The following is a 12,177-nucleotide window of genomic DNA, read 5'->3' as shown; positions in this document are numbered from 1 at the left end:
ATATAGTTTTGAGATAAATGGAGTCAAAGTTTAGGACTAGTTAAAGTTTAAATAGAGTTTGTCATTTTGTTTTTGCTCTCATTTCAATACAACACTAAAGTGAAGTTTGCAACCAATATAAATAAAAAGTAGATCTTTTTGCACTATTTCCAACAATATAGATAGGTAACTTAGAAAGTTGATTTTAGAACTGCCTTATACCCATTCAAAAAATAAAAAAGGCACATAATATCTATACATATTGCTAATATATTTTCTCTTTGAATCATATTCCAGATTTTTACCACTCTGTTTTGTACTAGAGGATGAACCATTCTCACCATGACATCATTATTCCGATCAATGGTGTCATCCAAACAACGAGATTCTCACTTCAAGAATGCTATCATGTATGAGCTCAACAACAATATCAAAGAGATACAAACTTACCCGCCACATAGTCAGGGCAAACAAACCACAAATGAAGTTACAAATGCTCTGTGTACGACACTGGAGGCATTATTCCTACATGGCCTGAGAGAAACCATCCTGACTAAAATGTCTGCCTTGACAAGTGATATTATTAAGAAACCCGAGTGTAACTTCTGGTCTGTTGTGTTGATAATCAGTAAAAAGGTTGAAAAATAGTTAGGTAGGTGCTTGACTAGAACAGTGATAACCTCCTTTTTGTTAAAGCTCCAGTTTCCATTATTCACTGAAACATCAACTTAACATAGATGATACTTTTTCAGGAGCCCTCACTCAAGGTTTTGCCTAGGGCCCCTTGGGTGCAAAGATTGAAATGGTTATCCAAATTCTAGGCATTTGGGGGCTACCTAAACACCTAGGGGGATTTATGCCAGTGACCAACAATAAGTAGATAGGTTGGAACTGAATTTTTCATGGAATGATCCACCTTTTGATATTTGAATTTGAAGTACGTGTTGAAAATATTTAAGAACCTACTCATGTTTGTGATTCAATCTGAGTCATAAATCACAGTCATACAAACATATATTAGGTAGGTATTACTTACATACCATCAGACTAAATACCAGACAGATGATAATTATAATATACTTATCAAAAAAGAACATCATATAAAAATTAATGGCTAAGAGGCAGAGTGGACCAAGTTAAAAAAAATATATAGTTTTGAGATTGGGATGAACTACAAACACTTCTGTCACTTCACGGGGGATTACTTCTGTGAGGATTGCTTTGGTGGAAAGACCAGCATCATCCCGGCTCGCATTGTGTTCAACTGGGACTTCACGGAGCGTCCGGTGTGTCGGAAAGCCTCCGTATTCCTCACTGAGATTCACAACCACCCTGAGTTCAACGTGAAGTTACTCAATCCAAGACTGTACCTGGTCGTGGACAAGATGACCCAGGTACACTACCTCCGCATGAAGCTCAACTACATCAAGAGCTACCTCCTCTCGTGCAAGACAACAGAGAACTATCTGCAAGTCCAGCTGTGGCCGCGGGAGTACCTGTACGAGACCTTACACGTCTTCAGCTTACTTGACCTTAAGGAGATCCGAGCTGGCACCCTGGAGGTGATACTGAACTACGTTATAGCAGCCGGGACGAAACACATCGCCTCCTGTGATCTGTGTAAACTGAAGGGACACATATGTGAGCTTTGTGGCGTAGGGAGTGACGTCATCTTTCCGTTCGATCTAGAGCGGACGCACACTTGTCGTGAATGTCGCGCGACGTTCCACAAGGTGTGCTACAAGGGGGAGTGCCCCAAGTGTGTGAGGATAAGGAAGCGGCAGAACGCGTCGACTTTGGAGACCAATGGGCAGGATGGCTGTGAGGAAAGTGAAGATGCGATCCCTTGTAAGAATGATAATGGTGATGGTGGTAGGGATGATGTGGGAAATAGTAAGGATAGCAAGGAAAACAATATTGACACTATTAGCAGGGATGATGATAGTAAAACCAGAGATACCGACACACAAGACAGCAATAGGGATAACACTTGTGGAAATTTAGGTATAGAAAATACGAATAGTGATAGTAACGGTGCTACCAGCAAGATTGCCAGTATTCAAAGGGACATAGAAAGTCAATGATAGTTTGCTGGTGAGCTACCTCAGTATGATGAGCAGTGAGTCAAACTCATTGTCATCCATGTACAAGAAGACAGCACTGCTCCGAGACATGGAAAAGTTGGACATTGCAATCAATCTACTGCAGGGTATTCTCCCATATGAGTTTGACCTGGCCGTCAATTCTAGTCTCCTAAATATCTGGTCAGATGATGCTCTCATATTGTCAGGGATATGGTCTCCTCCAATGAAGGCTGCTCCAATATCATCAGGCATGGATGTTGTGAAGACAATCAAGGATGACATAGAGGAGTCACTCGGCTCCAGGCTCTCCCTGTCATCATTCGGATCCATGCCTGTCTCTACTCAAGATATTGATGAGGATGCAGCCATGAAACTTATCCTTGGAACTCCACCATCTAGTAGTAAAATCAGAACTGATACTAGCAATGAGAAAACATTCAATACATCTGAAACCCTAGCAAGTGAACAAAGTGACCCAACGACTAGTATAACCAAAGACACTCAAGATGAAACAAACACAAATAGACCTGATGAAGCTCAGATAGGTGCCAATATTCCTATTGAAAATGAAATCACTGTAGAACCAAATCATCAACAAGGAAACAGTGAAACTAAAAAGGATAATGCCCCTAAACTGAATAGTGGAGATGGAGAGAGCTTTGATACTTTGCTAAACAAATACAATCAAAACAATGGTGATACAATTGAAGACATTGAAAAAGGATTCAACATAGGTAATGTACTTGGGATCTAAATCTAACAACGGTGGGAAGCTGTATGAAATAGGTACCTAAAATGTATTGCTAGGGACAGACTGTTTCAGCATCATGGGATGGGGAAACTAGAACGATTTGACTTTTTTTTTATAATAGGTACTTAAGTAGGTAGGTATGCTGAAATAAATTAGTGACTTGAAAATCTTCAATTATTCAACTAGGATTATACTAATGTTCTGTTCAGTAAGTAGTTTCTTTCTTATAAAAGATTAACATCACTGTAGAGATCTTCAAGTTTTCCATAAAGAATTTTTGGTTAGTTCCTTTCTTTCTGTTTAATGCTGTTTCTGTAGTACCCCTTTTATGTCTTTGTCAAATCTCCAGTTGATCCAATCCTGATATTAATATTCCCCTTTTTGTTTCACTTCACAGAGGAGCTATTGAGTCAAATCAAAGCACGTCACCAGGTACCACCCTCTCCCTCCCCCAGCACTCACCCCTCCATTCCTCCCACCCCAGAGCCCCCCATACACGAAGACATCGATGGCTTTGAACTGATCCAAGCCACCAACGCCTCCCCTCTCAATATGCCCGAGTTTGCCTACCTTGCCCAGTGCCTGTTCAAACTGAGCCACGAAGGGGGACTCAAAGCCCAGAACTTCTCCTGCAAGCAATGCTGCACCCCGATTGGGATGAACTACAAACACTTCTGTCACTTCACGGGGGATTACTTCTGTGAGGATTGCTTTGGTGGAAAGACCAGCATCATCCCGGCTCGCATTGTGTTCAACTGGGACTTCACGGAGCGTCCGGTGTGTCGGAAAGCCTCCGTATTCCTCACTGAGATTCACAACCACCCTGAGTTCAACGTGAAGTTACTCAATCCAAGACTGTACCTGGTCGTGGACAAGATGACCCAGGTACACTACCTCCGCATGAAGCTCAACTACATCAAGAGCTACCTCCTCTCGTGCAAGACAACAGAGAACTATCTGCAAGTCCAGCTGTGGCCGCGGGAGTACCTGTACGAGACCTTACACGTCTTCAGCTTACTTGACCTTAAGGAGATCCGAGCTGGCACCCTGGAGGTGATACTGAACTACGTTATAGCAGCCGGGACGAAACACATCGCCTCCTGTGATCTGTGTAAACTGAAGGGACACATCTGTGAGCTTTGTGGCGTAGGGAGTGACGTCATAATTTTACAGTGTTATACACAGGTAGCTATCATGGTGTTTCTATTTTCTGTGTCAAACACTGAAGAAATATTCTCAACTACAGTTACCTTAACTACTTTCCGTGACGTCATCTTTCCGTTCGATCTAGAGCGGACGCACACTTGTCGTGAATGTCGCGCGACGTTCCACAAGGTGTGCTACAAGGGGGAAATTTTACAGTGTTATACACAGGTAGCTATCATGGTGTTTCTATTTTCTGTGTCAAACACTGAAGAAATATTCTCAACTACAGTTACCTACCTACTTTCTATTTTTCATCAAGAGAATGTACCAATCCTCTATGAAACCAAACAAGCTTCAAATTCACACAGATTTTTCAGACTTCGATATAAATTGCATATCTTCAGATGTAGCAAATGTATCCTTCAATTTCTTCTTTTCTCAAAGCTTTGTAAGTGTTTGAGGAGAACTGAAAGCTCAATAGGTTTATTGAAAGCTTGATGCCTAAGTGCAGGCTTCGAACCCCGTAGATGTCCCTATTGTTGAAAGTAAAACTTACCTCTGGGTCAAGCAAGATTCTTGTGCTAAATAGAGTCAATCCTTATTCTGCGTTTGCCATATTTCACTAGGTTTTCTTTGATTTTCAGCAAAATTTGAGGGAAAAAATCGCAAATCTGTCAAGAGACGAATACAAAATCAGAAACGAAAACTACCTCTGGGTCAAGCAAGATTCTTGTGCTAAATAGAGTCAATCCTTATTCTGCGTTTGCCATATTTCACTAGGTTTTCTTTGATAGAACTGAAAGCTCAATAGGTTTATTGAAAGCTTGATGCCTAAGTGCAGGCTTCGAACCCCGTAGATGTCCCTATTATTGAAAGTAAAACTTACCTCTGGGTCAAGCAAGATTCTTGTGCTAAATAGAGTCAATCCTTATTCTGCGTTTGCCATATTTCACTAGGTTTTCTTTGATTTTCAGCAAAATTTGAGGGAAAAAAATCGCAAATCTGTCAAGAGACGAATACAAAATCAGAAACGAAAACAAGAGAAGATGTGATCGAATAAAAACAGAGAAAAAGAACGCGTGATAAAAATGGAGAGAAAGAAAAACGTCAATAATTTATCGATCCAAAGAGGTTTTTCTTGTTACTTCCTCATTATGATGTGATCGAATAAAAACAGAGAAAAAGAACGCGTGATAAAAATGGAGAGAAAGAAAAACGTCAATAATTTATCGATCCAAAGAGGTGTTTCTTGTTACTTCCTCATTATTCTAACCTTTAAAAACATTGCACTACCATTATTATGGTTGCTGTGACGTCACAGTTTCGTGAAGTGCAAAGTTGCTTTCAGGAATGTAGCCCTGGTGGGAGGTGTACATATTTGTATACAGTGTGTAAAGAAATATTTGTAAATGTAAAATGAAAAGGGGGTCTATTATAATATTTACAATTTTATTTTAGGGGACAGACAAAAAACAGGAATTGAATAGCTGCTATATTTCGACTTTTAACTAGTTGTAATTGTAATTCTATGTAAGTGTAAGTACTCGACAGACGATACATAAGTCTTTACCACAGTGGGAAATCACTGCCAAGGGCAATGTCTACCTTTTGGGTAATTTTTAAGAGGTTGGGATCTTGTTTTCTTACAATACGTATTAGATACAACACCAGGCATCAAAATAACTTTGATTTGAAATTTTAAACGTTCTACTAAAAGTTTGCTATTTTATGCAGCAGTCATAGATATTTCAAATAAAGCAAACGGCTGGCTTTCTCCTATCTTGTCTTCCTTCTTTCTTCAATTTCGGGACGATGAGCATCTTCAAAAAAAATCACTCATAGGTACCTACCTAGTACCTAGAATAAAAAAAAATAATAAAAACAAAAACTTCAAATCTAAGTCGAGGGACATGACTTTCATCCGATTTTTTCCGAATGTCCTGTACGCAATGTACCTATTCCTGTCTCCCTACTACGCAGTACGCACGACGTAATTTTTTTCCGAATGACAAATTTTAACGGACCATAACGCGCATCAACTTTTTAACGCGCTCTGTATTGTGTAAGTTTTTTGAATGCTCGTGAATGTATTTTCCAAAGAGGAAACAGAAACTCTCTCATTGGTCCAATTTTTTGTGACCAAAATCTCCACGAATCAGAGTGCAGTTTCAGATTGGATTTCCATTATCAGTTTCGTTTACCTTTTCATTTATCCGTTTTGTTTACATCTAATTATTTATCACACATTTACCTGTTCTTTTTCTCATTTTCTTTTCATTTTTTATTTTCTGCCTGTCAGTTTTTCGTGCTTGAAGTAATAAAATCTCCACGAATCAGAGTGCAGTTTTAGATTGGATTTCCATTATCAGTTTCGTTTACCTTTTCATTTATCCGTTTTGTTTACATCAAATTATTTATCACACATTTACCTGTTCTTTTTCTCATTTTCTTTTCATTTTTCATTTTCTGCCTGTCAGTTTTTCGTGCTTGAAGTGTATAAAATTTTTCCCTGAATTTCCCAATTTTCAAGAAAAGCAGAGTAGTTTCTCGTGATACCATCGCTGTTAATTTCATATCCACAAACAGGTAAAGTTTTTCGTTTTGTCCGACAGATTGAAGCTAATCTTACTTTGACTTGAGTGTGCTGTATGAATCACGAATCAGCTCTGCAGGGGGTGTATCTATCTGATTTCATACTAAGTGAAGAGGAAGTGCTACTCATTGGCAATTTCCTGTGACAAATTGCCACAGTGATATGCCTGTTCATGTGATTGGAATATTTTAGCTGTCCGGATTATACGACAAGTAATAAGAGTATGATATGATGGTGTATAGTGGTCTAGACCGTTAACTCCGTTAACTGATAAACTGATAATAGAAGGGTGTGGGTTTAATAAAATTTGACCACCCAGATAGGTTATCAGTTTCGTTTACCTTTTCATTTATCCGTTTTGTTTACATCTAATTATTTATCACACATTTACCTGTTCTTTTTCTCATTTTCTATTTTTCTTTTCATTTTTCATTTTCTGCCTGTCAGTTTTTCGTGCTTGAAGTGTATAAAATTTTTCCCTGAATTTTCCAATTTTTCAAGAAAAGCAGAGTAGTTTCTCGTGATACCATCGCTGTTAATTTCATATCCACAAACAGGTAAAGTTTATCGTTTTTCCGACAGATTGAAGCTAATCTTACTTTGACTTGAGTGTGCTGTATGAATCAGCTCTGCAGGGGGTGTATCTATCTGATTTCATACTAAGTGAAGAGGAAGTGCTACTCATTGGCAATTTCCTGTGACAAATTGCCACAGTGATATGCCTGTTCATGTGATTGGAATAGTTTAGCTGTCCGGATTATATGACAAGTAATAAGAGTATGATATGATGGTGTATAGTGGTCTAGACCATTAACTGATAATAGAAGGGTGTGGGTTTAATAGAATTTGACCACCCAGATAGGTCTGGGTATTTCGAGTAGGTACCTACCTACCTCATCAGTTTATTATTATTATTATCGAGGTTTCTTGTCCTGGAGTTGAAGGGAGGACATGATAGCAGACAGCTTGCTGTTCTGAGAACAAATCATATCTTTTAAGGATACTTTACCTTGGGGGGGAATGAATGATGACTTAGCACTCTCAAGGCAGGCATGTTACATTCCGAGCTAACTAGGCTGACATCAGGGTTTAAAGTTGAATACATCAGATCTCAATCTTGTGTAACTATGAAGTGATTGATCAATGATGCATCCTTGCTTTGACTTTCAGGCTACATTTAAAATGTCTGGAGAACCAGCCCCTGAAATAGAACCGGTTAACTTTGATGATGAAGAAGATGCTAAAATTGGATACAAACCACCTCCGCAGAAATCTATCGAGGAAATCATCAAGGCTGACAAGGAAGATGAAAGTTTGAGGAAGTACAAAGAAACCTTACTGGGTATCGCCAAAGAGGGAGCTATTGTTGTCGGTAAGAAAACAACAAAGTGAAGAAAGTAGTATCTAGTGAGGAATTAGCAAAGTTTGAGATCTAAAGGCAGAAAACAACAAAGTGAAGAAAGTAGTATCTAGTGAAGAAGTAGCAAAGTTTGAGATCTAAAGGGATCTACTCTTGAATTTTTTGTAGCCCTAACCAAATGTCAGTGATCCAGGGAGCTGATTGAGAGTCTGATTAGAAACACCAACCTCATATGAACATAGGAAAGGCAAAGAACTAGAAGAAGTAAAATATTTGAATTCCCATTACCTACCATTTTGTAATACATTCTAAACTACCTAATCTATTTGAGAATCTGAGTAAGAGTACCTTCTTAACTATATTACTATCACACATATCAATTTCCTTATCTGAGAAAGGGTGCAATTAAATTTAATAGAGGTATTTGAAATGTTTGTGAGTCACAATTCTTTACTATAATGAGACTGTATTCTTATTTCACTGACATGATTTCATCATTTCATCAGAAACAAGGTTTTTTTTTTTTTTTTTTTTTTTGTTATTGAGGTTTCTTGTCCTGGAATTGAAGGGAGGACATGATAGCACACAGCCTGTTGTTCTGAGAACAAATCATATCTTATATGGATAGTTTACCTTGGGTGGGAATGATGACTTAGCACTCTCAAGGCAAGCATGCTACATTCCGAGCTAACTAGGCTGACATCAGGGTTTAAAGTTAAAGAATACATCAGATCTCAATCTTGAGTAACTATGAAGTGATTGATCTATGACATTCCGAGCTAACTAGGCTGACATCAGGGTTTAAAGTTAAAGAATACATCAGATCTCAATCTTGAGTAACTATGAAGTGATTGATCAATAATTCATCCTTGCTTTGACTTTCAGGCTACATTTAAAATGTCTGGAGAACCAGCCCCTGAAATAGAACCGGTTAACTTTGATGATGAAGAAGATGCTAAAATTGGATACAAACCACCTCCCCAGAAATCTATCGAGGAAATCATCAAGGCTGATGAGGAAGATGAAAGTTTGAGGAAGTACAAAGAAACCTTACTGGGTATTGCCAAAGAGGGAGCTATTGTTGTCGGTAAGAAAACAACAAAGTGAAGAAAGTAGTATCTAGTGAAGAAGTAGCAAAGTTTGAGATCTAAAGGCATCTACTCTTGAATTTTTTGTAGCCCTAACAAAATGTCAGTGATCCAGGGAGCTGATTGAGAGTCTGATTAGAAACACCAACCTCATATGTACATGGGAAAAGGCAAAGAACTAGAAAAGAAAACAACAAAGTGAAGAAAGTAGTATCTAGTGAAGAAGTAGCAAAGTTTGAGATCTAAAGGGATCTACTCTTGAATTTTTTGTAGTCCTAACCAAATCTCAGTGATCCAGGGAGCTGATTGAGAGTCTGATTAGAAACACCAACCTCATATGAACATGGGAAAATTGTGAGTGATTCTGGACCTCCTTTTGATTCGGTCCAATTCAGTCAATACCTAAAAGAATCGGATATAAAGCATTCTCCTTCGTCCCCGAGATACCCAAGGTCCAATGGTGAAGCAGAGCGTGCTATTCAAACAATAAAAAATTCGTTGAGAAAGACACTAGAAGAAGGAAAAGATATGAACACTACCCTTCAATAATTTCTGTTTATTTTTTTCAGACATTTGTGATCAAAGAAGGCATTACATATAGAATTAGGATTGACTATATTGTACAGAGAGAGATTGTGCATGGGCTCCGATACATTCAGAAAACCTACAGAATGGGAGTTCCAGGTAAGAAATAACAGTTGACTCTTGATCCAGAGTTTATGGGTTTGAATCCTTATGCATAACACTTCCATTACTCTCCTCTCTCTTCCTTTTCTTTCTCCTCCCTCCTCTCTTCCTCTCTTCCTCCCTCCTCTCTTTATCTTCAATTTTCTTCTTCTCCAACTCAGTCCCTCCCTTCTCCCCTCCACTTTGTCTTCTTTTTCAAAAATATTTTATTCAACAAACAGGAATGAATAAAATCATTCTATTGTGAGCAATACATTTTAATACTAATTGTGACATGCTATTAACTACTTTGTAGTATATCTACCTACCCAACTATCTACATGATGTCTACGTATTGAAGAGAAAAACTAACATCACAAAGAATGAATCATGGAAAACTTTCCGAGAAATTAATTAGGAGTGATAATGTGACATGCTTGGTCCACACTTAAACAAGCAGTGACAATCAAATGTAATAAGTAGGTATACAGGGTGAGGCCCACCACACACGATATGGATATGGTAGTCTGTCGACCCAACACACCTCACTTTTCACTCTTAGAGCCCATGCCCACTTGTAAATTTCTTGCGATTTTTTTTTTTTTTTTTTTTAACGACCCAAATATCCTTTAAGCATTGTTCCCACTTACAAGTAAGAACGAGCTCTAAGAAGTAAGAAGTTTGGAGTCGTTCTTAGAACAGGCCCCTGAGTCTCTCAGACGGCCGTAACCTGTGTGCAGGGCCTTGGTAATTCTCTGTAAAATTGACAATTTCTATAATCATGGAGGACAGAAAGAAACAGATTTTACATGCACGATTGTGTGTGATGCATATTATAATTAGATACACATGTCAAGAAATGGAAATATTGAACACAAATATAGGGTGTCTCTGTAGCTGAATAGGTATCACAGATGTCCCGCAAATTTACTCGCAAAAAAAACTTAGAAGTAAAAAAAAAAATGCATTTCGCAAAACTCCTACCCAATTGTTGTTTGCTTGTTGCATGTTGCAGTTTCGAACATGACATTTATAGAAATATTGAACACAAATATAGGGTGTCTCTGTAGCTGAATAGGTATCACAGATGTCCCGCAAATTTACTCGCAAAAAAAACTTAGAAGAAAAAAAAAAAATGCATTTCGCAAAACTCCTACCTTATTGCATGTTGCAGTTTCGAACATGACATTTATACTACGTATTCTCATTCATTTGTTTCTCACTGTATAATTTAATTAGATATGCCTTGTGTTTTTGAAATGAATTCAGACAAAACTAAATAGTTTCTGTTTGATTAGGTGTATACATATTTCGTACATTTAGTTTGTACGTTTGATTTAATCAAATTATTACTGTAGGTATGGCACGGTGCCAGATTATCTGAGAGTGCATACTATGTTCAGACAAAACTAAATAGTTTCTGTTTGATTAGGTGTATACATATTTCGTACATTTAGTTTGTACGTTTGATTTAATCAAATTATTAGTGTAGGTATGGCACGGTGCCAGATTATCTGAGAGTGCATACTATACGATTTTTTTTTTTTTTTGAACAACCCAAATGTCCTACCTATGAGCATTGTTCCCCCTTACAAGTAAGAACGAGCTCTAAGAAGTAAGAAGTTTGGAGTCGTTCTTAGAACAGGCCCCTGGGTCTCTCAGATGGCCGTAACGTGTGTGCAGGGCCTTGGTAATTCTCTGTAAAATTGACAATTTCTATAATCATGGGGGACAGCAAGAAACAGATTTTACATGCACGATTGTGTGTGATGCATATTATAATTAGATACACATGTCAAGAAATGGAAATATTGAACACAAATATAGGGTGTCTCTGTAGCTGAATAGGTATCACAGATGTCCCGCAAATTTACTCGCAAAAAAAACTTAGAAGAAAAAAAAAAAATGCATTTCGCAAAACTCCTACCCAATTGTTGTTTGCTTGTTGCATGTTGCAGTTTCGAACATGACATTTATAGTACGTATTCTCATTCATTTGTTTCTCACTGTATAATTTAATTAGATATGCCTTGTGTTTTTGAAATGAATTCAGACAAAACTAAATAGTTTCTGTTTGATTAGGTGTATACATATTTCGTACATTTAGTTTGTACGTTTGATTTAATCAAATTATTACTGTAGGTATGGCACGGTGCCAGATTATCTGAGAGTGCATACTATGTAGTGAAGGTACTTGCTGTAAATTTTTCATACTTGTGGAATTATCTCAAGACTGCATGTTTACTCCCTGTGCTCATTGAAGATTTCTGCAGGGTGTTTTTTTTTTAAAAAAAAAAAAAGAAGAACCACTTCTAAGGAATCTAACGGTGTGTCCACACATAGTCAACGTCCGTCCATCAATCATCGATCGACGGCTGGTCGACTATGTGTGGACACACCTTATAAATGCCAACACTAGTCTTTACTTTTTAAAATCTTTTTTTTTTTTTTTTTTAAGGGGTTTGACAGAGGGAACTGTGACTGCTTGTGTTTTATCGTCCCGGAATCGA

General features: G+C 37.9%; 2 protein-coding genes and 1 pseudogene across 2 annotated transcripts in view; all 3 read left to right on the top strand.

Moving 5' to 3' along the window:
* The window catches only part of LOC103518223 (pleckstrin homology domain-containing family M member 1), a 7,416-nt gene extending 3,067 nt beyond the window's left edge, over positions 1 to 4,349 (top strand). Inside the window, exons 3-5 of the mRNA XM_026830097.1 lie at positions 2,179 to 2,797; positions 3,212 to 4,188; positions 4,338 to 4,349. Of these exons, the coding sequence (XP_026685898.1) occupies positions 2,179 to 2,797; positions 3,212 to 4,188; positions 4,338 to 4,349 (1,608 nt within the window). The remainder of the gene's footprint in view (positions 1 to 2,178; positions 2,798 to 3,211; positions 4,189 to 4,337) is intronic.
* Positions 4,350 to 6,972: 2,623 nt separating this feature from the next.
* Positions 6,973 to 8,809, top strand: LOC103518222 (rho GDP-dissociation inhibitor 2-like). The gene is made up of 3 exons (XM_026830096.1): positions 6,973 to 7,110; positions 7,724 to 7,925; positions 8,799 to 8,809. Exons 2-3 carry the CDS (start codon positions 7,736 to 7,738, stop codon positions 8,807 to 8,809), a joined length of 201 nt encoding a protein of 66 aa, XP_026685897.1. The 5' UTR covers positions 6,973 to 7,110; positions 7,724 to 7,735.
* Positions 8,739 to 9,770, top strand: LOC103518221 (annotated as a pseudogene).
* Positions 9,771 to 12,177: the final 2,407 nt, after the last annotated feature.

This window comes from Diaphorina citri, unplaced genomic scaffold, assembly GCF_000475195.1.
Source record: "Diaphorina citri unplaced genomic scaffold, Diaci psyllid genome assembly version 1.1 scaffold2123, whole genome shotgun sequence".
In the NCBI taxonomy this organism is placed as follows: Eukaryota; Metazoa; Arthropoda; class Insecta; order Hemiptera; family Psyllidae; genus Diaphorina; species Diaphorina citri.
This window is presented reverse-complemented; position numbering and strand designations above follow the sequence as displayed.

What these genes read in the sequence shown, in the direction of transcription:
- LOC103518222 (XM_026830096.1), top strand. Translation starts at nt 7,736, where the DNA reads ATGTCTGGAGAACCAGCCCCTGAAATAGAACCGGTTAACTTTGATGAT.